Source organism: Bombyx mori, chromosome 23 (assembly GCF_030269925.1).
Source record: "Bombyx mori chromosome 23, ASM3026992v2".
Taxonomy (NCBI): Eukaryota; Metazoa; Arthropoda; class Insecta; order Lepidoptera; family Bombycidae; genus Bombyx; species Bombyx mori.
Genome location: NC_085129.1, coordinates 12,308,518 through 12,334,126, shown reverse-complemented (window position 1 = coordinate 12,334,126; position 25,609 = coordinate 12,308,518). Strand labels below are relative to the sequence as shown.

Here is a 25,609-nt window from a genome sequence, read left to right as displayed (position 1 = left end):
ATCTTAATTGGTAAAACAAAATTCGTAATTTTATTTCTAACTCCCCTACATTCATTTTGAGGGCATGGAAATTTTGTTTGAGTAAAATATTTAGTTAAAATATGAATATAAAAGAAACTTTGAAAATGAAAAAAAAAACTTTTTTTGTTGCCTACCAGCTCCGTTCGCTAACATTTAAATATGGAATTTAATAAAAAAATCTAAGAACTTACTTGAGCGTCGTGAAGTTGCAGCGGCGTCGACGATCAGGAGCACAGCACCTACTGCGTGATGGCAACAAGTGTTGTGCCGCCGCCCGCCCAAGCTCTCCTTATATATCATCAAGCAGAGCGGGCGCCGCCCTGGGCCGCCCACCGCCCTACCCAAACATAGTTTACATTCCAATTTGACAAATCAAAATTACTTTTATCACCACGATTTGGCCATCTTCTGTGAATTTTCAGAAAATTATAATATACACACAATTTCGAAAGATATCATTTTTGCGAACACGTATAGTGTTGATTTTTATGATTTATTATTATATTTCAGTGATATTTATTTTAAATTAATTATCAGAAACGATTTTTTTGCTTTTATTTAAATTTTCTCACTCACATTCACTCTGTACCCATGACTCGTATTTCGTGGAATTATGACTTTCAATAAAATACGTACTATTCTTTAGTGACATAATATTATATAACACATTTATTGTAATTAAGAAAATAATTTAAAAATAGAATATTTCAATTTATTAACATATTCTACTTGCAAAAATGATTACGATGAAAAATTTCGGGGACAACAACACAACATCGCATGTCCTCATTGTGATAAATTTACTTCATTTTAATTTGTTTATCAAATACATGTTCTGTATCTTATTATTTAAAAAATTAGACTAGACGAGAAAAAGCAATATCAAAACCTGTTAATTTATAATCATATCCAAGAGAAAAATTCTATCTTTCGAGAAAGGTTCCTGAGTTATTGGAGGAAAACACAATCTAATAGAGTAATGACATGCGATTATTGGATCCAAGCTTATTTGTCCCCCTGAATCTCTACTTTGACGTAAAATATTAGAAGCTGTCAGCTTTTTGTTATGTTCTATTTTTTTCTAGGTGGGTAAATGTGCTCACCGTCCAGCTAGTAATAAGTTGTTAACAGAGTGATTAGATATGTCAACTTTTTTATTGCCTATCTAACGCTAGTGGGGTTATAGCTTCATCGAATTTTCATGACTACGTGAACGTTTGTTCACTGTTTACTATTACTAGTGGTCCCCCGGTAGTCGAAATCCGACTTTAATTAATTGAAATTATAAGTTTGTACACTAATATGGTTCTATTGTCAAATACTATTATAATTCTTTAATCACAGATCTCGCCAAGACTACACTTTAGACAAAATGTTAATCTATTCTCCATTTGACAACAGACTTTGAGCAATAAGAACAGTTTGACAATAAACAAATAGTATGCATGCGTGGGTGTGTGTGTCAAATACATGGTAGTGCGTGTAATGCTTTTTTTATCGATTTAATGTATTTTTTATGCATAATTAAAAAAAAAATTAATTATCTGCACTCCTTCTCTATATTCTCTATAAGTGTGAGAAATTTCATACTCCTCCGTCCGCGCAATTTTCGTAAAAAGGGGTACAAAGTTTTTGCTTCACGTATTAATATATAGATTATTTTATTTCAAAAAATATAGAATTGAATTTTATCGATATAACCCAACTTTCCTAACAGTACTAATTCATACGCTTAATGTTATCTGAAGCGATCATGGTATTTTCAGACAAGCCTTTAGAGATTAACGGAATTAGCGCGGAAATTGATACAAAATTTTGGTATAACTTTTGAATGTTTTTATGTTATATTACATATTATTAGATTCTAATTACCTACATGTAAAATTATTTAGGTATATCTTGGTATAATAAAACCATATATTTCGTTTTCTAATTAGGTATAAAATTTGTACAATTCACTTTAAGTCTAGAGATAGTACGAGTATTATGATTACATTAATATAATTTTTTTGCACAATTAATAATACTCTGTAATTTCGTTAATTTTATTTCATTTAGGACCAAAACCAGACGCAGAAGTACCAGAAAATTTTGGTGGTTCGTATTTAGTTGTGTTTAGAACATTTCATGTGGATAATTATTATATGTAACTATAATAATATTTATATAATATTTTAGTAATGGTAGATACGTTTATTGTTTCTGTTCATTTTATAATAACACGATTATTACGGTACGGACCAATTGATGATTTAAAAAAATGAAAAAGCAATGTATCTTTTATTTTATTTTCCTTTTCCTCTAAACTTCTATAAGGTGTCACTGAGGACAGTTACCTTCAATCTTAAAAACACAAGACATGTCATTTTGACTAAATTTCAACTATAATTTAAACGTTTTTTTGTGTTGCTTGGGCAATCGAGCTTATAGTCCACCTGATGTTAAGTGATTCCCTGAGCCTATAGACTTAAAATGAACGCCAATGCCTATCTTAAGAAATGATATCAAAATATTTCGACCTATTAATACAATTTATTTACTAATTTGTAGATCGAAATTGCTAATTCCATTCCATTCCATAATTGATTCCTTTTAAATCGTTTTTTTGAAAGGATTATATATAAGGATAGTTCCTTACACACACTTATATTACAATTTATGTAATATATTGACATTTGCATGTATCATCAATTCTGATCGAAATAGTTCGTCAGTAACATAATACATACGAGTATAAAGGTCCATAGTTCTAATATGGAACATTCTCCTCATACGTAGCAGTGTCAATGGGATCTCCACTAATTGTGATGTCATGAGGTACATCTTTATGTTTGTTCGCGATATTAGATCACTATCGCGATATTAGATTACCAGAATATTCCTTTTCGATCCCAATGAAAACTAATCGAGTTCAAGGGATTTTGAAATAAGATACACTGGAATTTACAGAACTAACAACGTGTAATTTAAATTCGTGTTTATCAAAACCCGTACTGTCTATAGTTACCGTTTTGTATAACGTTCTTATGAATTGAGTAACGAAATTTTTAATCAATCATATTTGCAAGACCGTCATTTTTTTAGAATTTCACAATATGTCGACGAGCTAATAACCCACTTGATATTACGCTATTACTTTGGCTCACAGTTGTATGTTTGTATATAAGTGCTTGAGGACAATACTCCGTATATTCTGGCCGGTCACTATATCAAATAAAGACCTCTGGACTGGTTGTGATCAAACCGCCATCACTCAAAACATTGCCCATTGGAAATGGCATTGGATAGGGCACACTCTACGGCGCAGCGGAGTCAACGCGGCATCAATTGCGTTTGAGTGGCAACCGCGTGGCAGGAGAAGACCTGGTCGCCCTGTACACACTTGGCGACGCACCGTGGAGAGCGAGATGAGGACTGCTGACGTGACCTGGAGAGATGTCTAGGAGCAAGCGTAACAGAAGGTCAAGTGTAGACAGCTTATGAGGGCCTTATGTACCAGTGGGCTACAACAACAAAAACAGTTGATACAGAAGTTTGAGACTGCCTCTGGTTTTTTTTTATTGCTTAGATTGGTGGACAAGCTCACAGCCCACAGGTGTTAAGTAGTTACTGGAGCCCACAGACATCCACAACGTAAATGCGCCACCCACCTTGAGATATAAGTTCTAAGGTCTCAAGTATAGTTACAACGGTGGCTTGGAGACCGGCGGAAAAACGCAAGGAACCAGTAAACGTGCTAACTCAAAAGACTCCCTAACACTAGTGCTCAAGATATAATTTCATTTTAAAAGAGAAACAAACAAAGTATACCCGTTCTTTTGATTAATCTGATTCACTAAATAAACGACTATCATTTGAGGATTTTTCAAAGGAATAAGATCGAAATCCAACTTCATATCACTGCTTAAATTATTTAGTTACACTTTCTAAATACGTTCTATAATTTTTTTTGTTGCGATAAAAGTATATTCTAAACGAAACGTGATTTGTTTGTAAGTCTGACCAAATTAATCGGGATGAATCGTGATCAGAAACCCGTGGTAGGGTGTTTTGTATTTTTTTTTTCTCTTGACAATGGCGTCGCCGGCTTTGGGGAGACGCTGGACAAACAAAAGGAAATATGATTGGAGCGGTGTGACGGCGATAAGGCGCCTAAGTTACGTAGTTGTGAGCTCACGTTGCGGCACTGAACTTTATTTAACATTAAACAACTTTTTTTTTCCGAAAAGACACGAATGCTTTTTTTTAATACGCTTTTATTAGATTTAGACGTATGTATGTTAGTATGTAACGGAATCTTTGAACATGATTTTGACCCCCTTCAAAACGTCGGATTAACTCGAAAGGGTATACCTTTACCTACTTATTAAGGACCGATGGCAATTCAATATTTAAAAATAAATGAAAAATAAATAATAGTTTAAAAAAAACTAACAAAATACGCTTTTATAGAAAATCTAACTAAAAAATAGAAAATAAATTTTAATAAATTTGAATTAAAAATAGTGTAAGAAAAAATTATTTTATTGTAAAAAAAGTGTGGGGTGCATGGTATCAGTAGTTAGAAATACTTTATAAACAGATATGAGTAGTAGGGTTATTTTGATAATATCCTGAAAAGCACCCCGCGCTTTTTTATAATAAAATCATTTTTCCTGACACTATTTTTATTTCAAATGTATTAAAATTTGTTTTCTATTTTTTAGTTGGATTTTCTATAAAAGCCTATTTTGTTTGATTTTTTAAACATTTTTTTTTTATTTGTATCAACTCGCTAGACGTTAGAACTTAGAACTCATTAACAAAGGTAGGTGACGGCATTTACGTTGAAAATGTCTATTGGCTCCGGTAACCCGTCTAAGTAATAAAAAGGTGCTGATAGTTTTTTTCTACAATATCAAAATAACCCTTAATATTGTAGTATAGTTTCAGATTGCGAATATAGCTCCCATTGAAAACTTTACATCATTTCTACGCACAGCTTCCCACGGTAACGTAATAAATTAAAATGGCTTTTTATAGTCGTATTTATTGGGCATATTTACTGAAAACGCATCTCGGAGCTAAGAGTGGATTCTTTTTTTTTTGCTCCTCTTGTAGGCAGATGAGGTTGCAGCTAACGTGATGGAAAGAAATTACTGTCCATGGACGTCACCAATACTAGGAGGATATTGAAGAAGGACATGTCTTAAGTTCCATAAAAACAGTGGTGCTATCATCTCAGAGCCAGATTGTACCATGAAAATATAACATTGTGAAACGCATTACGCGATGCTAAGAAATTATTACAAGATCAATTTGAGTATTCGTTAAGGAACTCACAAAAAGATATGATTCAAAACAAAATACACGAAAATTTAATGCATGGTGACATTACGGACAACCATTCCGATAAACATGAATATGAAAATTAAATTCGAAAAACTTCGTACGAAAATAATCTACCGCGGTAGCTTAGATGTATGAGAAACTATAGACCACCATTTACCGCAGATAGAGCTCATGTACCTTCGGTGCCAACCAAAAAAATATTTAATCAATGTTTTGCATTTTAATTCGGACTTCACGTCAGGTGACACAAATCCTTATCATTAATCCACGGCTGCATTTTTTTATTTATTGCATAGGTAGGTAGATGAGCTTACAGCCCACCTGGTGTTAAGTGGTTATCGGAGCCCACAGACGTCTACCACGTAAATGCGCCATCCACCTTTAGATATGAGCTCTAAGGCATAGCTACAACGGCTGTCCCACCGTTCAAACCTAAACGCATTACTGCTTCACGGCAGAAATAGTCAGGATGGTGCTACCTACCCGTGCGGACCCACAAGAGGTCCTATCCCCAGTAATTACGCAAATTATAATTTTGCGAGTTTGATTTTATTACACGATGCTATTCCTACACCGTGGAAGTCGATCGTGAATACTTGTTAAATACGTATTTCATTAGAAAAATTGGTACCCGCCTGCGGGATTCGAACACCGGTGCATCGCTACATACGAATGCACCGGACGTCTTATCCTTTAGGCCACGAATAAGAAGATTGCTTTTGAGAACACAGAAACTTAAAAAAACCATTCGATACGTTTAAGTACGGCGCCGCTGGACACTTCAGAAAGCCATGAACGGGATTACAGTCAATAAGCCGCGTAACGTGGCTCGCACCGACCATTCCGCGCTTAATGAAACACTTCACAAGTCCTCATCTGTTTAATTGGCCTGTTAAACGCATCTACCAATAGTAAGTAGACATACGCAGATTTAGGAAAATGTAGGTTTGACTTTAGTATGTAAATGTTCGCTTTTCGCCCAGTGTGCTTTAACAGTCTAAAATTTTCTTCATAACATTACCTATATCATCAAAAAATTAATTTCATTGATTCATATTTGATAAATGATAGTTTTATTACAGCTTACGCTATAACATGTCCTTCTTCAAACAAGGTCTGTGGAGATTATTAAACGGTAGGCAGCCGGCTTGGCTCTGTCCCTGACATTGTTGAAGTCATTGAGCGAGGGTAACTACTCACCATCAGGTGGGCCGTATGCTCGTCTGCCTACAAGGACAATAAAAAAAAGTTTATTTTAATTTTTAAAGTTTATTATTGCGTTTTTTAAAGTCATTATATTATTTACGACATTTCGAAAACTTAACAGCTTTCCCGACATTAAACAGTAAAAGCAGGTTTAATTTTGTCTGTAGATACTATAATGTTGTTATATTTTAATTATTAATTATTGATTTCTCATATTTGCTCGAAAAATGTTTTGGTTCATCATGTTAATGAAATGTTAATGTCATACTAGAGGTCCCGCAGTACTCGAAATTCGACTATAATTAATTGGAATTGTAAGTTTGTACACTATTATGATTGTATTTTATACTTCTATAATCACAAATTTCGCCAAGACTACACTATATAAAATATTAACAAAGACAAACAATATTTAATCTATTCTCAATTTGACAACAGACGTCAAGAACAAAAGTTTGACAATAAATAGTATGCATACGTGTTTGCGTCAAATACATGGTATGTAGTGTGTGTAATGTTTTCTTTATTGATTTAATGTACCTTTTATGAATTATTTTAAAAAAATATTAGCATTGTGCACTTCTTCTCTATATTCTCTATAAGTGTGGAAAATTTCATCCTCCTCCGTCCACGCAATTTTCTTAAAAAGGGATACAAAGTTTTTGCTTCACGTATTAATAATATATATATATATATATATATATATATTCCTTTTAATTTCTAGACACGAAAAGGGATTCTTTCGTTCTACAAATAGCAATAAAATTCGTCATAGACATCGCTAACGGTGTCCACACAACAATGTGCGTACGTAAGACTTGTTTACGGGCCATAAAATGAGCGCTCACAACCCCCTTGGGTATTACACAAAATTTATGTACAAGGTTAAGAAGTCCGTGAAATTCAACAAATATCTTCATGGTATACAAATGAGGATGTTAAGAAGATTTTCCTTTATTTAAACATCAATTTTAAAATATGTATACATAAGTCTTTTATGACGCCATAATTATGTATATTGTCCGTCCCTGAAATGAAAGGCACGTGTCAGAAGTCACTCGTTCCAAGTCAAAAACATTACAGATCGTTTATCCTCCTCTAACTCTTAAGTAAATAAGAAAAATAAATAAATAAGCTTTAGCGCGAACATCGTTCTCTATGATCATTTATTGGTGGTAAGATCTCTTGTGAGTCCGCACGGGTAGGTACCACCGCCCTGGCTATTTCTGCCGTGAAGCAGTAATGCGTTTCGGTTTGAAGGGTGGGGCAGCCGTTGGAACTATACTTGAGACCTTAGAACTTATATCTCAAGGTGGGTGGCAATTTACGTTGTAGATGTCAATGGGCTCCAGTAACCAATTAACACCAGGTGGGCTGTGAGCTAGTCCATCCATCTAAGCAATAAATTTAAAAAAACCCGTAATTTTTAGATCACTATTCAACATATAATTAAAGTCCCTGTATTAATTCACATAGCAAAACTTCAAAACAATAACAAAGATAAGAGATCCGTTGGCATTCGTAATTGTTGCACATGACTTATAATATATTGAGTATCATTTTACAACTATAAGTCCTCAATATTTCACTGTATCGACGTCACTCAAGATAATAATAATATAATTCGTAACGCTCTTTCTGTTGTAGGAATAATTTGTTTATGTTTTCAAAAGCGGCCGGGGCATTAAGGATAAGATGCCCGACGTACCCGTATTTAGCAATGCAATTTTTGTGCCTGTGTTCAAATCCCGCTTGGTAGATACCAATTTTTCTTAGTACGTACTAAAAGTTATTGACGAATATATTATACCTACATCTGGGTAGTTACTAGAGACAGAGTGGACTGTTCACCCAATAATGCAATAAACAAAGCAATTAGGTATTATTTAGAAACATTACTAATAGTGGTCGCATCTTTAGGCTGGGGTTTAGTGTTCGAGTCAGATCTTGGGTTAAAGCAAAAGGCATTTGGGTTTTGTTATCTGTGTGGGCTTGTCTTGTATGTTTCTGGTACATACGATACACCAGAAAACCATTCAGGACGATGAATATTTAAAGTAAGTTGCATTTTCCGATATTTTTTTTAATAATTTTCAACACAAACAACCCTAGTTTCTAATACACTAATTTGTTTGCCAGATAAAATTACGTGAATCGTCAATTCTGCTTTAATAGCCAATGCTCGTCCAACAATCCAAACATTTTATGGAGCATAAAATCTAGATTATTGCGAAGTGCCTACGACTAATCAAGTCGTTAAGACATCTTCCTGAAGATCCATATAAATCGTGACCAAATGTGGATTGAGTATTTTACAAAATCTGCAATTGGAACACGTAATTTTCAAGATGATAACTAACTATTAACGATTCTATTTAAATAAATAAAAAAACGCATTAATATTAATAGGTATACAAATCGTATAAAGAATTATATTTATTGCCTAGATAGGTGAACGAACTCACCGCCCACATAGTTTTATATGATTATCGGAATTCAATGTTAATATGCATGCCGCCACTCATTCTGAGGTTAAGTCCCGACTCTCTATGTAACGGCAATCCCACCTTAAAACTCAAAAGCATGACAGCTTGGGGGCAGAAGCAGGTAGGTTAATAGTATCTAATACAAGTGCGGGCTTACAATACACAACCTACTACCTTACATATTAAAATTATTCTCCGTGGAAGTCATTCGTGAATATAAGGTTCGATACGTTTTTCGTTGGAAAAAAATTATACATGCCTGCGGAGTTTGAACATTGGTAGAATCGCACGTAAACTGGAACTTTTTATTATTTCGACAATATGATTTCTTTAGGTAAACTTTTTTGTGGTATTCATTACATAATATTTGTGTTGGAAACGCCCACATATTAATTTCACTGAGCAATTTCTAGCTAACTAACTATTTCTGACCTAACTAATTCAGATTCAGTTCAGGACAACCTTATTATAATAAGATTTTGATTTCCATCTCATGTCGCAAGATTGACGGTGATCTTTACTGAGGAGTATAGGCTTTGCAAATCACGGTCATTTGCCCATTTATACTACAATCATAATAATAACGAATTACAACTTTTTGTATTAAAATATTCACATTAAACTTAGTCACGTGCTAATAAACAATCGATATGCCATTATTTTTAATGGAACGTAAGATAAAAAGTTCACAGTATTGTTTGCGACCGGATTGAAAACAAAACTAAGAAATGAAATGTCTTCAAGGCGCAAAATAAGCGTTAAGGTTAAGTCATTCTATTAATTTATTCTGGGTAAGGCTTGTTACTAATGACGTATGGCCATCATAGCTCCCGCGTGTTTTCCATCATGCGTTTCAGCAGTTTGGTGGTGGCAGGAAGTCTTGTGGACTGACAGTAGGACGTTTTGTGAGTCCGAACGGGTAGGTATCACCACCCTGCCTATTTCTACCGTGGAGCAGTAATACGTTTCGGTCTGAAGGGTATGGTAGGTAGGGCAGCCGTTGTACTGTAAAAACTGAGACTTTAGAACTTATATGTCAAAGGGGTGGCGGCATTTACGTTGTGGATGTCGATGGGCTCCGGTACCCGCTTAACCCCAGGCGAGCCGTGAGCTCGTTCACCCATTAAAGCAACAAAAAAAAACCTAAAACATCTTAAGTGCTAAAGACTATTGGTTTTAAAACGATCACTTAATATTGTAAAATTTCACCGATGTTCATAGTAAGCTGTCATATACCATACACTAATAGAACGATTTAATTTGTTTTGTTTACAAACTTCGTAAGCACAGAATTTTCTTATCACTCTCTGCTTTGCCTGTAGCAAGTAAGCAGTGAAAAGGTTCAACTTAAGGTGACACGCTGTTTTTAAATTTTAAATTCAAATCGCTTTTATTAATGGACAATGTCAGAACAATTGTAATTCTACAATTTTAATGTTTATAACGATAATGATTTTCTTCGAATGACTCAATTGAACTTTGACTCTAGATAGTGCGTATTTATAAATAAGTTAAACTGTCTCTATTATAGCAGTTTTGTTTATCCGAGCCGTTCTCGAATACGTATTTGTGTTGGGAAGGGTGGTGAGTGAAAAATCATAAAAATGAAAGTTTGTGTCTTATTTGCAATTTTTACAGTGAGTAATGTTCTATTTTTAAACAGTTTGATTTAGAATACTGTTTGAAAAATTCGACTTTTGTTTTACCTACATAAATTTTTTGTGTCATATTTCAATAACATGACCCAGGCAAAGCCAAGTTTTATTTTATTTTATTTTTTATTGCTTAGATGGGTGGACAAGCTCACAGCCCACCTGGTGTTAAGTGGTTACTGGAGCCCATAGACATCTACAACGTAAATGCGCCACCCACCTTGAGATATAAATTCTAATGTCTCAGTATAGTTACAACGGCTGCCCCACCATTTCAAACCGAAACGCATTACTGCTTCACGGCAGAAATAGGCAGGGCGGTGGCACCTAGTCGTGCGGACTCACAAGAGGTCCTACCTCCAATAAATCTGCTAGCTATTAAATACTAGTGTACTGAATTTTGTAAAAGTTAGCATTATGGTAAATAGCATAACGGGGAACTCCAGGTATATCTCTTAAATTAAGTACTACAATGTATTTTCTGAATCGTAAATTAGTGTAAATCGATTGGTACTTTATGCTACAGAGAGTGTGAGAGTTTTTATCTCGGGAAAATGTTACGTGTTTTATAAGATCTAAATTACAAATTTAAGCCGTGTGAATCCGCAGAGCACGTCTTGTACTATTATTATAATAACACGTATAATATCTCGATACTGAACCCATAAATACTTAGAACTTGACTGAGCGCCAGAGAAATATATAAATAACAAAGTCGTTTAGTGATATCCAATACCTTTTTTTTATTTTGTTATACTACACTTAAGTAATCCCAAAAGAAAAAAAAAATGCGCCTTGCTGTAAAATCCAAAGAAAACCTTTCTAAATTATTTTTAAATTAGGAGTCTTTGTACTAATTTAAAAAAAAAAATATTTCCAGGTAGCTCAAGCAGCGAAAGCAACTTTGGTATGTATTATAATAATAGTAGTGGTCCCCGCAGTAGTCGAAATTCAACTATAATTAATTGAAATTATAAGTTTGAACATTCTTATTGGTTCTATTGTCAAAGACTATTTATTATACTTCTATAATCACTGATTTCGTCAAGACTAAACTATAGACAAATAATGTTATAGACAAACAATATTAATTTATTCTCAATTTGACCACAGACTTTTTGACAATTTACAAAGAGTATATTTATACGTATGTGTGGTGTCAAATACATGGTAGTGTGTGTAACGTTTTCTTTATTGATTTAATGTATCTTTTATGCATTATCTTAAAAAAATGTTAACATTCTGCACTTCTTCTCTATAAGTATGGAAAATTTCATACTCCTCCGCCCGCGCAATTTTCGTAAAAAGGGATACAAAGTTTTTGCTTCACGTATTATAATTTAACCACGACATATCATTACAATTGCAAATCATGGTAAGCAGTAGCTTAGCTCTGATCCTGACATTGCTGATCTCCATGGGCAACGGTAACCACTCACCATCAGGTAGGCCGTATGCTCATCTGCCTACAAAGGCGATAAAAAATGGCTCAAAGATGATATTCCTTATATATACGAGTAACGGCTTTTTCGAATAATCGTTCTCAAATTGTTCCCTGGGAGCACTAATAACTCAAAATACTATTCTTACCTGCTTTAATACTTTTCAAAGTTTTACACACTTAACGATATTAAGCACTTTCATGATAATTATTTCCGACTTTGAAGGTAACGTTTGCGGTTCTACAACTAAAACAACAACAACAATAGTAAATATTTTACCAGAATTCCAAATTTTTGGCGAGCCCTTTTTTTACTAGATGCCATCCTGCCATTCACTTTTCAAATTCATATCTGTGTTGTTTAAGTATATAACGAAATGGTATAAATGGTATTTTACAGAAACCAATTTCGGCGTGCTGTAACATTCCTGAATTGGGGAATCCAGAACCTCTCGCAGAATGTTCCAACCCAAAGCTGCCTGGACCTGTAAGTGATAAATTTAATTATCGGTATTTTTTCCCCTACCTTTTTTTTCCTACCTAAGCTGATAGCCTTGAGAGGCTATATCAGCGTCGCCTTAACTAGTAGGTGAGCTCACGGGGCTCAAACCTGATGACGTTGCTAACACTTCTCCTACTTATGAACGAATTTACAACCCATAGCTTAAGTGATTAATAAGTTGCCGCCTCTGAACTTGAGATATGTGGTCTAAAACTCAATTAAATAGAAGAACGGCTATTCTACCTTTTAAACAGGGTATGCATTACTTCTTAACGGTAGCAGTAGGCACGATAAACAAATATCGCTCTAGTTGTCTTTAACCATGAAAACTGAAGTATTCGACACATCGGAAATATTATAATAAAAATAAATCAATGCGAGGTTAATACGTAAAAGTATTTTTAATAATGTATTTGTATTTTTGTGGCTGGGTACCTTTTTTATATTGCCGATTAGTAAAGTATAAACTAAATGGGAAATTTCCCAATCTGCACATCTTCTTAATTTAAATAAATTACGTGTCAAGTTGTTTGTTCGCGATGGACACCTAAACTACAGAACCGATTTTAACTTCTTTTTTTTTAATATATGTTTTGTTCCAACTTCGGCCATAGGATGGTTTTTATTTCGATTAATGGATGCAATATTTATTAATTAACAATAAAATGATTTCTTATGCTGATTATTGTTATTAGTTGTAAGTTTCATAAGTCTAAAACAGTTTGCGCCTTAAATCAGTTTTTACAGACAATTGTAATACTGTTTAACATTAATATCTCATAGATGGCGCTGTGTTAAAAATAGCAACCTATCACATAAGCTACAATTTCATGGCATAAACACCACGTGTTGCTGAGGCTAAGGTATAAGTGAAATTTATTTCGTAGTAAACGCAAGACAGTCAAGTCCAATAAAACTATATTTGTAATATTTTTGTCTGCCAACAAACAACATAATCAAATTAAGCAATTGTTTTGATCTTTTACAGTGCAAGGACATTCAATGCGTTTTCGAAAAGTCGGGCTTTTTAACTGAAAACAAGACCCTTATCAAGGAAGCATACAAAACGCATCTTCGACAATGGGCGAAAGAGCACGAGGGTTGGTCAGTGGCCGTGGAGAAGGCCATCAGCGACTGCGTTGACAAAGATCTGAGACAGTACCTAGAATTTCCTTGTAGTGCCTACGATGTGTTCACGTGTACCGGAATCGCTATGTTGAAGGTGACGTATTGGGAAATCAACAGAAGCCATGACCAAAATCGTTATTTCAATCAGTTCGGCTCAATCAACCAATATCTGACATTTCCTTTCCTTTTGAACAGCGGCCGAACCTCATACATTAGGTTTCTGCGCCTATGTAGGTCTTGACGGTCCGCAGATGTTGGGAGCAAACCACAAGCCCAAGGATATTTTTTTAGGGCCCTACCCATCAAACGACTCTCCTTGCACTGTCTCGCCACATGTCCAATCTCCGCCCAGGGTCAGAACCCGGGTAGAGTAGGGGGTTTCCCCCGGTCAACTCTACAACAACTTAACCTTAACCTTAACCAGCTTAACCTAATCAAAAATTAAGTTTTATATCGTGTAAAAAATGACACCGGTGAAATTTATAGTAGGGTATATTTAAGCCTGTAAGTCCGTTAGTACCTCCATCCTTTCTGCTCTTTTTTTCTACCTATCCTAGTAACAGCCTGGTGAATTTGCTAACAATCAAGGGCGTGTCCTAGCAAGGGCAGTGCTTTGCTGAATCTACCACCGGATCGAAAAAGCGATCCACTGAAAAGATCCGGCGAGAATCTCAGCGGGCTGTGTCTGCTGCTACCGCTTACTTACATTACAGGTTGAAGGGGGCGACAGTCCCTATACCCAATAGAGACTTTGACATTCAAGCGGCGTTAGTTTCGTGTTAACAATAGTTCAGGTAGCCAAATTCAAGCGGCGTTAGTTTAGTGGTAACAATAGGCTCGGGTAGCCGCTGAACTTGTATGTTAAATATTAACAATATCGAATAGCCAGCTATAGTTGAAGATTGCGCCGAGGAACACATTCAATCGCGCTGTTTTAAACACCTTCTCGCATTATCGTTTCAAAACAACATAGCGTTTTTTATTTATTTTCCTTTTGTACGGAATAAATTCATATTTATTTTAATTAAGTCTAGAGTTATGATACTTTTTGTTTTATTTTCAGAAATGTCCCAACGAACATTGGACCTGCTGAAAGCGAACACTCTAACAATTCCATTGTAACGGTTGAATTATTTTTAAATAAACGAATTTACAATTAGTTTAAGTCGAAGTTTTTTGTTTGTCACATTTATTCAATGCTGTATTTATGGATTAAAGACGCAAAAAGTCGGATCCAATTTTTAAAAAACTTTTGTTTTTATTGGGGTCTAAGCATGTACCTAGGTAAGTACCTCTCAATAGCTGCTCCCGTTATAGATTTTGTTTGTTTATTTACAAGTGGTATGGTGTACGCCAACCAGCAATCATGAGTCCGAGCCCGATCTCTAGCCCACTGAGTTTCTCGCCGGATCTTCTCAGTGGGTCGCGATTCCGATCCGGTGGTAATTCTGCGAAGAGTACGGCCTACGAGTAGCTCACTAAAATTTTCCCACTGAGCTTCTCGCCGGATCTTCTCATTGGGTCGCGATTCCGATCCGGTGGTAGATTTTGCGAAGGTTTACTCTTGCTAGGGCTAGTGTTAGCAAATTCTCTCAGCTTGAGCCCGTGAGCTTACCTACCTGTCCGCGCGTAGCTGGAATGCCCCGATAGGCTACCAACGAATAGGTAGGAAAAAAATCACGTTGCGTTACTGCGAGACGTTATGTCGAATTTTTCATTTAATGACATGTCGATGGCGCTGCCAACATTACTATAAGCAATTTATTTAACTCGGATACTTAAGAGATGGCGTTAAAAACAATGTTTTATTGTTCTTTAATAATACGAAAATTGCGTAGACGGAATAGTATGAAATTTCCCACACTTATAGAGAATAATAATATAGAGAAGGAGTGAAGAATGTTAATTGTTAAAGTCTTCCGTCAAATTGAGAATAGATTAATATTGTTTGTCATTAATATTCATTGTATATAGTGTAGCCTTGGCGAAATGGCTGTGATTTTAAAAGTATAGTCTTTGACAATAGAACCATAATAATGTTCAAATTAATTTAAACTAATTATGGTCGAATTTCGGTCGACCACTATTTGTTCTAAATTTATCACAATGTTATAAGTTCTCTAAGCGTGATATTTGTTAATTAAAAGCCGAAAACACTTAATTATCTGACAGATATTTGTCGACGAATGCATACCGAACTAGTTTGGACTAATACAAAGAGAAGTCTAGAAGGTCGTAATAAAACTTCATGCTTGGTGACCAGGCCTGATTTCCTTGAAGACATCCGTTACATTGACACCATGCTTTGTTTGAACTAGTCACATAGTTTATTATATATTTGTTTTTATATTTTAATATTTCAAGAGAAGATTTTTATGTCTTCATTACTTTGACTACAAAGCGGTCTCAAGTTATTTGGTCAAATAGGCTTTTTTTTCTTTTTTTTTATTGCTTAGGTGGGTGGACGAGCTCACAGTCCACCTGGTGTTAAGTGGTTACTGGAGCCCATAGACATCTACAACGTAAATGCGCCATCCACCTTGAGACATAAGTTCTAAGGTCTCAAGTATAGTTACAGCGGCTACCCCACCTTTCAAACCGAAACGCATTACTGCTTCACGGCAGAAATAAGCGGGGTGGTGTTACCTACCCGCGCGGAGTCTCAAGAGGTCCTACCACCAGTAAGAGTCTTTGCGTCAATAGTCCTCAATGCTGAGGCGTCATGAGGTTTTCTTAGGAAAATGCAGATAGTGGGGTCCCGCGTCCTTCCACGGCAGTGTTTTTGGAAGAGATTTAGTTCTTCGAGGCCGCTGAAGACTTATTTGGGTTCGGCTAATTAACTGCCGCCAGATATTTGGCGTTGACTGTTTTACGGTGGAAAGGTCTAACTCCAACTCAACCCTCTTCTTTTCTCATGCGGGCTTGAGACCGGCATTGGCAGGGTTGTCAATATCAACAAGAGGACATTGCACTCTTTTGCCCTTCTAAAACTATAATGGCAAGAATCCCATTTAACCGTAGCATTGTTTTGCTTGGTACTGACGTTAGGGCGTTTTAAGTAACCACTTAACACTGGATATGCCGTCGACCCATCTAATCCAGCATAAATATAATAAGAATATAATAATTTTATTATTATTAGTGATACTAAGGTATTGAAAATTATCTATTAGAAATTATTGACAGTTTTGTTATATACAGAATATTTGTTTTATACAAATCAATGTCAAAGACCATCATAATATGCGTTCTTAGATTGTAATTATCTATAGAACTGTCTGAGGAAAGCGTAAACACGCCGATAGTTCATTGTTCTATGCGTTCTATGAGCATTGGCCAATGATCGAGGTCTCACATTTCAAGCAACAGTTAAACAACACCAGGCCTGGTAATTTTGGTTTTAATTCTCACCAATCAAATACCTTAATATACGATAGGCAATGTTAATGTTGAGAGGTCGATTAAGTGTGGTCAATTGTAAACTCAAGGCCCTGAGAGCACTTGACACTGATTCACCAGGCGTGATGGATTTCCTTGAGGACATCCGTCACACTTACGGCTTATTGTCTTTGTTATTCATGTTTGTTGATCATTAAAATGTTATTTTCACTAAATTACCGATAATTCGGGTTTTTGAATTGTCGAAAAAATAGTGTTATAATTATATAATGATATTGGATATTCCAGAATAAATAAGCAATAAAAGACTTGATTGCGTTTTCTGTTATGTGTACCTATAATGAGAAAACAGCATTTAAAGCCCTTAATCGAATAAAATCAATAAATTTTTTTATGGGATTTTATGACCTGGTAACTGAGACCTTTAAGTCATGTCTTATTTTAATTTATATTCATATTTTTATGAAAAATGATATTATGAAGTAAAATGATATGAAGATGATTAATTTGAGACATTAATCAACTGGGATGAAATTAAATGAAATGAAATGAGATGAAATATAATCTCAGTAAAATGGTGGTCATTTACTAAGATTTTTTGAGTGGACTTTTTGGAGGATCCCGAGAAGTTACGTCCAGCGGCTTTGTTTCATTTTCCCACATTTGTGCACTTTCACAGATATTAAACAGTTAATAAACCACTATTATTACACATTTAAACCCGAAGAAACACTAAATAGACAAAATAAAACAAATCACACAACTTCACTCCTCGCGTTCCTGCCAAAAAGTCTAATCAATAATTTTAAACAAACTGAACCATAGATTATACTGAATGTCAAATTTCACTGAATGACATAAAGAAAATCCTTTTTAGAAAACTAAAGAGTTTTAGACTATGAAGGTTTTACTTTACAATAATTCAAAAAAAAGTTCAATTAATTTGTTCTTATTGCTTCACGCAGGTGAACAAGCTTACTGATCATCTGGTATTAAGTGATTACCGGAGCCCACGGACATCAAATAGCGAATGCCACAATCGACGAATAACTGCTCCGCGGTAGAAACGGGAATATGGTGGTACCGAATATGCCCGTGAGCGTTAGAGAGTAGCTCATATCTGCACCAATTGTATCCGTCATTAGCAAAAAAATATCTTCGAAGACCGTTAGCATTCTATAACATTAGAGTAAATACACACAAAGCAGATTTTGCTATAACTCTACACGCGTATTTCATGACACACAAGAAAGAACTTAACTACTTCTACTTTCTTTTTTCATTGTTTAAGTGGGTGGACGAACTCACGACCCACCTGGTGCTAAGTGGTTACCGGAGCCCATCGGGTACTTAAGTGTGACCTTTACATTTCGGGAGGCAGCGGCTTGGCTCTGCCCCTGGCATTGATGACGTCCATGGGTAACCACTCACCATCAGGACAGGACCAGAGCGTGTGCTCGTTTGTGCCTACAAGGTCAATAAAAAAAAATAAAAAAATTCAAAACTCAGATTCATGCGGAAAATTCGCACGAAACCACATTGAAAATCACCGATCATTATAATATTGCATTATGACTACGTAACACGTAAATTTAGCAACAGGAAACGCCTAAATAAATAATGGATTGGATTTTGCTTTAATGTACTATTTCATTTTACGATAAATTCGTGAATTTAGCCGTGCAATAATCATATAACTGAATGCCGTTTAATTTGTGATTATCGTTTCAGTTGCAGAACATTCATTATTACTACGGGAACAAACGCAAGCACATACTGGTGGTAGGACCTCTTGTGAGTCCGCGCGGGTAGGTACCACCACCCTGCCTATTTCTGCCGTGAAGCAGTAATGCGTTTCGGTTTGAAGGGTGGGTCGTTGTAAGTATACTTGAGACCTTAGAACTTATATCGCAAGGTGTGTGACGCATTTACGTTGTAAATGTCTATGGGCTCCAGTAACCACTTAACACCAGGTGGGCTGTAAGCTCGTCCCCACATCTAAGCAATAAAAAAATAATAAAAAAATAGCTTTGGGTTTCGATTTGATATTTCTCACCGTTTTCATATTCAACCTGCGGCTGTACCATGATGTCTAGCAGGTCGACTTTGACCGGAATTTGCATTATCCTGATATCTCGTACCACGAACACGACAAAGACTAGCCAGCGAGCGACCACGTGACCTTATCCGGTCAGAGGTCAAGTGACTGCATTTCGGCGTGCTGTCATGCCCTAACATGAAATTTTATTTTATTTTTATTGCCTTTGTAGGCAGACGAGCATATGGGCCATCTGATCGTAAGTGCTCACCTTCGGTCATGGACGACAGCAATGCCAGGGGCAGAGCCAAGCCGCTGCCTACCATTAAGTACTCTCCGCAAGCCTCGTTTGAAGAAGGACATGTCATACCGCTCGGAAAACACAGTGGAAGGGAGTTCATTCCAAAGCCGGATGGTACGTGGCAAAAAAGATCTTAGGAAACGCACTGTCGATGAACGCAGCGGTACCAGATAATATGACAGTTATTTTTGACATTAAAACAGTGGATAATCGACCTAGATTGCTATCCTAATTTGTGAACATTACTGGATAGTATAAGCCAACAATCTTTTAAATACACCACACATCCCGGTAACGAGTCAACCCTGTAATCCTACAGATTTCGTTGAAGCATTGACTTACTTAGACGCTTCTGCCGAATTTATGGATGAGAACATGTCCTGTCAAATACCATTTGTATGTATAGTCATCATTACGATTCTGTGAAGCAGAACCTACTTTACTTTACACTGTTTCGTGGTAGCGCGAAACCGCCCTAAGCATGTCCTATCGAATACTCCCAATCCACTCTCGGTCCTCTTCGGCTCTCCAAGCACCGCTCCCGTCCTCGTCGAGCTCATCGATTACGACGACGATCCCAGGCTGAGCCACGTGAGCTCACCTATCGATCCCCGCGTAGTTAGAATAGCACCTTAGACTACCAACGATTAAGTAGGAAAAAAGTACCTTATATCTCAAACCTCAAGGTAAGCAACAGCGGTATAGCGTTAATTGGTCACCAGGCTCATAAACTCCACAGCGTGAATACCATCTACCCTGAAACAGGATGTCGAAGTCTCAATCGTATTATATAACGAGTATCCCACTCTTAAGGCCGGAACGCGTGACTGTATCGCTGTAGCAATACGCAAGATGTTCCTCAAGTGCCGACTCATAATGTACTTATAATTCTGGACTCCAACAGACACTTATTAATCAGATGGACCATTGTTTTTCTACTGAACACCGCCAGAGCGCTATGACATGTCCTTCTTAAAATGAGGCTAAACGGTAGGCAGCGGCTTGGCTCTGCCCCTGGCATTGCTGAAGTCCATGGGCGACGCAAACCACTCAGCATCAGGTGGTATGTTCGTCCGCCTACAAGGGCAATAAAAAAAGCATTCAATATCACAGATGCAGATTATATTTGACAATTTATTTATTGCTTAGACTAGTGAATAAACTCACTGCCCACCTGGCGCTAATTGATTACCGGAGTCCATAGACATCAATAAAGTAAATGTCGCCATCTATCTTGAGATCTAGGGATCAGTTCTATAGCACAACGGCGCCCCAACGGCCCCAACTTTCGGATCCGGATGCATTACTGGTTCGTGGCAAGAATAGGCAGGGTAGTGGTACCTACCCATACTGACTCACAAGACGTCCCACTACCAGGAAAAATCTTAGGAATTATCTTAGAAGCTCACTGCTATGTGTGCAGTGAATGTACATACATACACGGAACTAGATTCCCTAGTGCCACAATAATGAGGTCGTACCTTATCTAAAAACACATCATTATGTAGGTTCTTCATAATAATATATAAAATTTTGTATTTAATTTAAAAATGTGTTGATTTTACAATTAACGTTTTTATGAGAGAATAAACAAATCAGGCTTGAATTCATTTGTGCCTACACGTTTTAAGGCTCTCAGAGGAAAAATTGCAGTGCATGATTATTTTTGGGTTCGAGGATACAACTTTTAGGTAAATGCAATCGCTTGTTTTTTAGATAAAACTTATTAATTATTTTTCAACACTTTACAAATTCAACTTTAAGGATAATTACAAAAAAATACAGCACGGTGCTATACCATCCCAGGATAACTGCGCGCGGGATGGATAGTTTCCCACGTGCAGCTGTTGCAAGCCAGGCCGTGGCGTTGTCTACGGTGTTGCTTTTCTTTTTTTCTTTTTTTTCCTACCTATGCTGATAGCCTTGAGAGGCTATTTCAGCTTCACCCTAACGTGTGTAGGTGAGCTCACGGGGCTCAAACCGGAGAGTTGCTAACACTGACCCTAGCAAGAGCAGTGCTTCGCAGAATCTATCACCGGATCGGAAACGCGACCCACTGAGAAGATCCGGCGAGAAACTCAGTGGGCTGTGTCTATGGGTTAATTCGCTTGTCGAGCCCTTCGTCGCAAGCGACGGGTTCGACGGGGACGGTGACCGGTGCTTGTGGTGCCTAAAAGCACCGTTAATAAATCGGGAGGATCCGTAATGACGTGCTTTGGGCGACATCGACTGTTTATCATTCGGTCTACAGGATCGGGTATGTAGTTTCCAGCGGCCACGACAAGAGGGTTCTCATGTCGTGCCCCCTTCTCAAAGTGGCGCAATGATGCCGACTGTAGATACCTACTGACAGGGTCGAACTCCAGGTCATCGTGGAGATCTACGTTCCTCAGGAAACATGGTGCTCCGACGGCTATCCTGCAGAATCGGGATTGAGGTGATCGAGATTGAGTGTTGCAGCATCGATCATGGTCTTGCCAATTGCCCCTCGACAGTAGACCGCAGCAACCTTTGTTTCCGCCGAGGCCATCAATAAGCCGCATGGCCCGACAGAGAAGGGAGTGATGGACCTTACCCCGTAATGAAACATATCCATCGCTTTCTAGGAGGAAATTTGAACCACTCCGCCACGGCAAAAGACCTCCTCATCCTCAGACACCTCAGTCGGACACAGTTCGTACTCGTGGTCTCGCCGATTGGCGCCCTCGCAGACTGGGTGGGCTGCGACTGAGTACGCCTCGCCTTCCTACTGACGCAAGTGCTTACGGCTACTATTTCGGCCGGCACCTACACCGGTTGCCCAAAGGAACCGACGGCGCAGTGCCACCACTGAGATGACCGCTACGAGGACATCGACGAATATACATTGACGCGCTGTTCTAGATTCTGAGAGCAGCGCGACGCCTCGACGTAGTGGGAGAGGACCTGTCACTGCCAACCATACTACTACGATACTCGGCAGCGACGCGTCTTGTTTGGACTCTAGCGCTCCACCCAGTAGTAAAATCATCAAAAAGCGACCGATTTGTAGTGTATGTTGTCCTGACTCGGCAGACTGGTTCTGACCAAGCAGGGTATCCCGGAATACCAGCGGTACCCCCTGGGCCGCCGAACCGAGATGGGCGAAGTTCCAAAGCCTTCGATTCGTCTCAAAGGCTCCGTCGACCGGGCGTCTTGGGGTGAGCTGCGCTATTGCAGGTTGAAGATTTGACCGCGGTGGCCTTCTTACCTCGCCCGAGTAAGGGGATCGACGCTTGGACGAGAGTGCAGGATAGGGCCTTAAATACCACACTTGAGCCTGCGGTCCGCTCCCAAATTCTGCGGACCGTCCAGTCCCACATACCCTGCCCCTACGCACGGGGACGAAACTTAAAGTACTTAGCTCACCTACGTATTAACGAACACGACCAAAAAAATCCATCAATGGACAAACACTTCTACGATTTCCCATGTCTGCATGGATGGAGACACCTTGATTGTTTCCCTACGAACAATAGTCACGGCTGTTGGCTGCCTATAAAACTAATGATGGTTGATGTCACGCCATCATAATACCCTCACAATGATGGGGTACGCTTGTGTCTTCGTCATTCTAGCTGTTTTGCAGGTGAGAAGTAAAATATTATATATACTAAGTTGTTAAACTATTCCTCCGATTTTTTGTGATCAAGAAAAATTCAGTCAGTTGCTTTAGTCATTCGAGTATTTATTTCACACCAAATTATTCTCAAAAAAAAAAGCAAAATAAAGCGTTAGAGTTTATTTAAAAACAATATTTCGTGCTTAATTTTATGGATAAAGACCAAGAGATTGAAATCTATTTTAGCTTAGCATAGCAATAAATATTTTACGTTAGAATTGTGTTTGAGTAACAATAACGAGCACTTCGGCTTATTCAAATTAAATATTGGAGAATTATATATGTATCGTATACGTCGCTATTAATGAATAACTGCTTAGTTTCCAATATTATAATCTCACTATTTTCTAGCACCAAGCTAGTCTTTAATTTTAAATGAAAACTTCTTTAGTCCCGTCGTGATTTGAAATTCGATGAAACGAAAAACCGATACTATATACAGACAAACGCATACAGCGCTTAACTCGCCAAAAAAATACCGTAGGATATTTATTTTCTGTACACAAGTTTCTATTAGTTTCTATTTCAAGTTATTATTCATACATAACATTATGATAAATGATTAATTTTAGGCAATATCAGCAGAGGATCCTCCGGGATTACCGCCATTTTTAAAGGATGCTCCCGAAAAATGTAAATCGCCACCGCGTGTAGTAAGTATTTTAGAAGACTTGAGAATAAATCATACTTTATCATATCAATTTATTAAAATATCTGATAACGTTTTATTTTAATGCCAGAAAAATCCTAACGAATGCTGTATATCTGAACCGTTCTTCAAAGAAGCAGATTTTATTGAGTGTGGCATCGAGAAACCTGGATCAGAAAGAGGACCGCCCGACGTGAGTGGTTTAGCTTAATTTCCGTTTTCTATACAGTCGATGAGATTTGTGATGCATCTTTTTTTTTTTTTTCATTGCTTAAAAAGGTGACAAAGCTCACAGTCCACCTGCTGTTAAGTTGTTACTGGAGCCCATAGACATCTACAACGTAAATGCCGCCACCCACCTTGAGATATGAGTTCTAAGGTCTCAGTATAGTTACAACGGCTGCCCCATCCTTCAAACCGAAACGCATTACTGCTTCGCGGCAGAAATAGGCAGGGTGGTGGTACCTACCCGTGCAGACTCACAAGAGGTCCTACCACCAGTATGTATCTGTGATATATTTGTATTTTTTTTACTTATTCTCTTCAATTGTGTTCATAATTTTAGTATATCTCAAGCAATTGAATAGTATATTGTACGGCCGAGATACGCATTGTTCGATCAGAATTTCGTTACATTCTTTTAAAAACTATAGTTAAATTTTAATCTTCAGTGCTCGAAACAAAACTGCCTTTTAAAGAAATACAATTTACTGAAAAATGACGAAACTCCTGACATTGAAGCCATCAAAAGCTTACTGGATAAGTACATTGAGAAAAACCCTAGCTTCAAATCCTCCGTGGAGAAAGCTAAGGAGTGCTTGCGAGAAGATCTTCCTGGACCTCCACAAATCTGCCTTGCTAATAGAATGACGCTCTGTATTGGAACTGTGTTATTAATGGTGAGTATACTAGGTGCTATTTTATAGTAAACCTAGATATAGAGAACATATGAAAGAATTGGCAATTTTTTTTTGGCCTTTGTAGGCAGACGAGCGCACGGCCCACCTGATGATTAGTGGTTACCATCGCCCATGGACTTCAGCAATGCCAGGGGCAGAGCCAAGCCGCTGCCTACCGCTAACATCACCAAACTAATTAACCAATCTAATCTTAAAAAAACTTCAGAGGTGTCAAGGGACGCCCGGATGGAACGAAGTTCCTTTCGATTAATTAGTGAAGGAATTGTAATTTTTTTTTAAGTTATAATAATAAATTACGGCATTATGAAGAAGAAAAAAACAATACTATGAACTAAATTACTATTGTTGAAACGCTATCTCGAGAAACTGTACTCATTACGCGGACCAATCGGATACGAGTAATGTCACGTGATAAGCGCCTACACGTTGATTGGTCAGAATGACGGATCTAAAAAGTGTCGTGACAACTTTTCGTAAGAATTTTTTCCGTCTAGCCCCCTTTCACAACGCGCGATAAGGAACTTCGTTCCAAAAACTTATGCGTGATCCGTTATCCGTGCTAAGAAATTAACATATACAATACATAGAATGCTATATGTATTTCAGGAATGTCCAGACGAGAAGTGGAATACAACCGACGATTGCAAAGCTTTCAAAGATCACATGACGGAATGCCAGAAATATTTCCCGAAGTAACGATTTTTTAAATACCATTAAATATCGATTTGTGAATTTTTGTTTTTAAATAAATGACAGAAGAAACCTTATCTAATGAAGATTGAGATTTTTTTTCTTTATCGCCAACCTCGTCAGTAAATGACTCTATTGCAGAATCAATAGGGTGAAACCATAAGTGCTTCTTTTAATGTTAGAAATGAAATTCAGTATTAAAACA

At 37.2% G+C, this 25,609-nt stretch overlaps 3 protein-coding genes and 1 long non-coding RNA gene across 8 annotated transcripts in view; 2 read left to right on the top strand and 2 right to left on the bottom strand.

Moving 5' to 3' along the window:
* Positions 1 to 360, bottom strand: part of Dh31 (diuretic hormone 31) — a 66,542-nt gene extending 66,182 nt beyond the window's left edge. The window contains exon 1 of one of the 4 annotated variants that reach the window (XM_062675112.1): positions 213 to 360. The gene's annotated coding sequence lies outside the window, so the exon portion shown is untranslated. 4 annotated transcript variants of the gene reach the window in all.
* A 7,132-nt stretch (positions 361 to 7,492) lies between these two features.
* LOC134201099 (uncharacterized) lies at positions 7,493 to 13,634 on the bottom strand. The gene is made up of 2 exons (XR_009976280.1): positions 12,418 to 13,634; positions 7,493 to 7,586 (listed from the first exon to the last, which is right to left on the bottom strand). It is a non-coding gene; the product is annotated as an uncharacterized LOC134201099 (long non-coding RNA).
* Positions 10,348 to 14,928, top strand: LOC101740473 (uncharacterized). 2 transcript variants are annotated; one of them, XM_004932648.4, is made up of 5 exons: positions 10,348 to 10,681; positions 11,577 to 11,603; positions 12,538 to 12,624; positions 13,628 to 13,861; positions 14,831 to 14,928. In XM_004932648.4, the coding sequence occupies exons 1-5, from the start codon at positions 10,649 to 10,651 to the stop codon at positions 14,858 to 14,860; spliced, it is 411 nt and encodes a 136-aa protein (XP_004932705.1). In that variant the 5' UTR covers positions 10,348 to 10,648; the 3' UTR covers positions 14,861 to 14,928. The 2 variants fall into 2 exon arrangements, with proteins under 2 accessions (XP_004932705.1, XP_062531246.1); XM_062675262.1 differs by having other exon boundaries at positions 10,548 to 10,681; positions 13,628 to 14,928.
* An 8,125-nt stretch (positions 14,929 to 23,053) lies between these two features.
* Positions 23,054 to 25,492, top strand: LOC100307012 (odorant binding protein LOC100307012). The gene is given in 5 exon segments (NM_001166149.1): positions 23,054 to 23,112; positions 23,718 to 23,798; positions 23,886 to 23,987; positions 24,466 to 24,693; positions 25,321 to 25,492. Coding segments are annotated over 5 exon segments (546 nt in total). The 5' UTR covers positions 23,054 to 23,067; the 3' UTR covers positions 25,411 to 25,492.
* Positions 25,493 to 25,609: the final 117 nt, after the last annotated feature.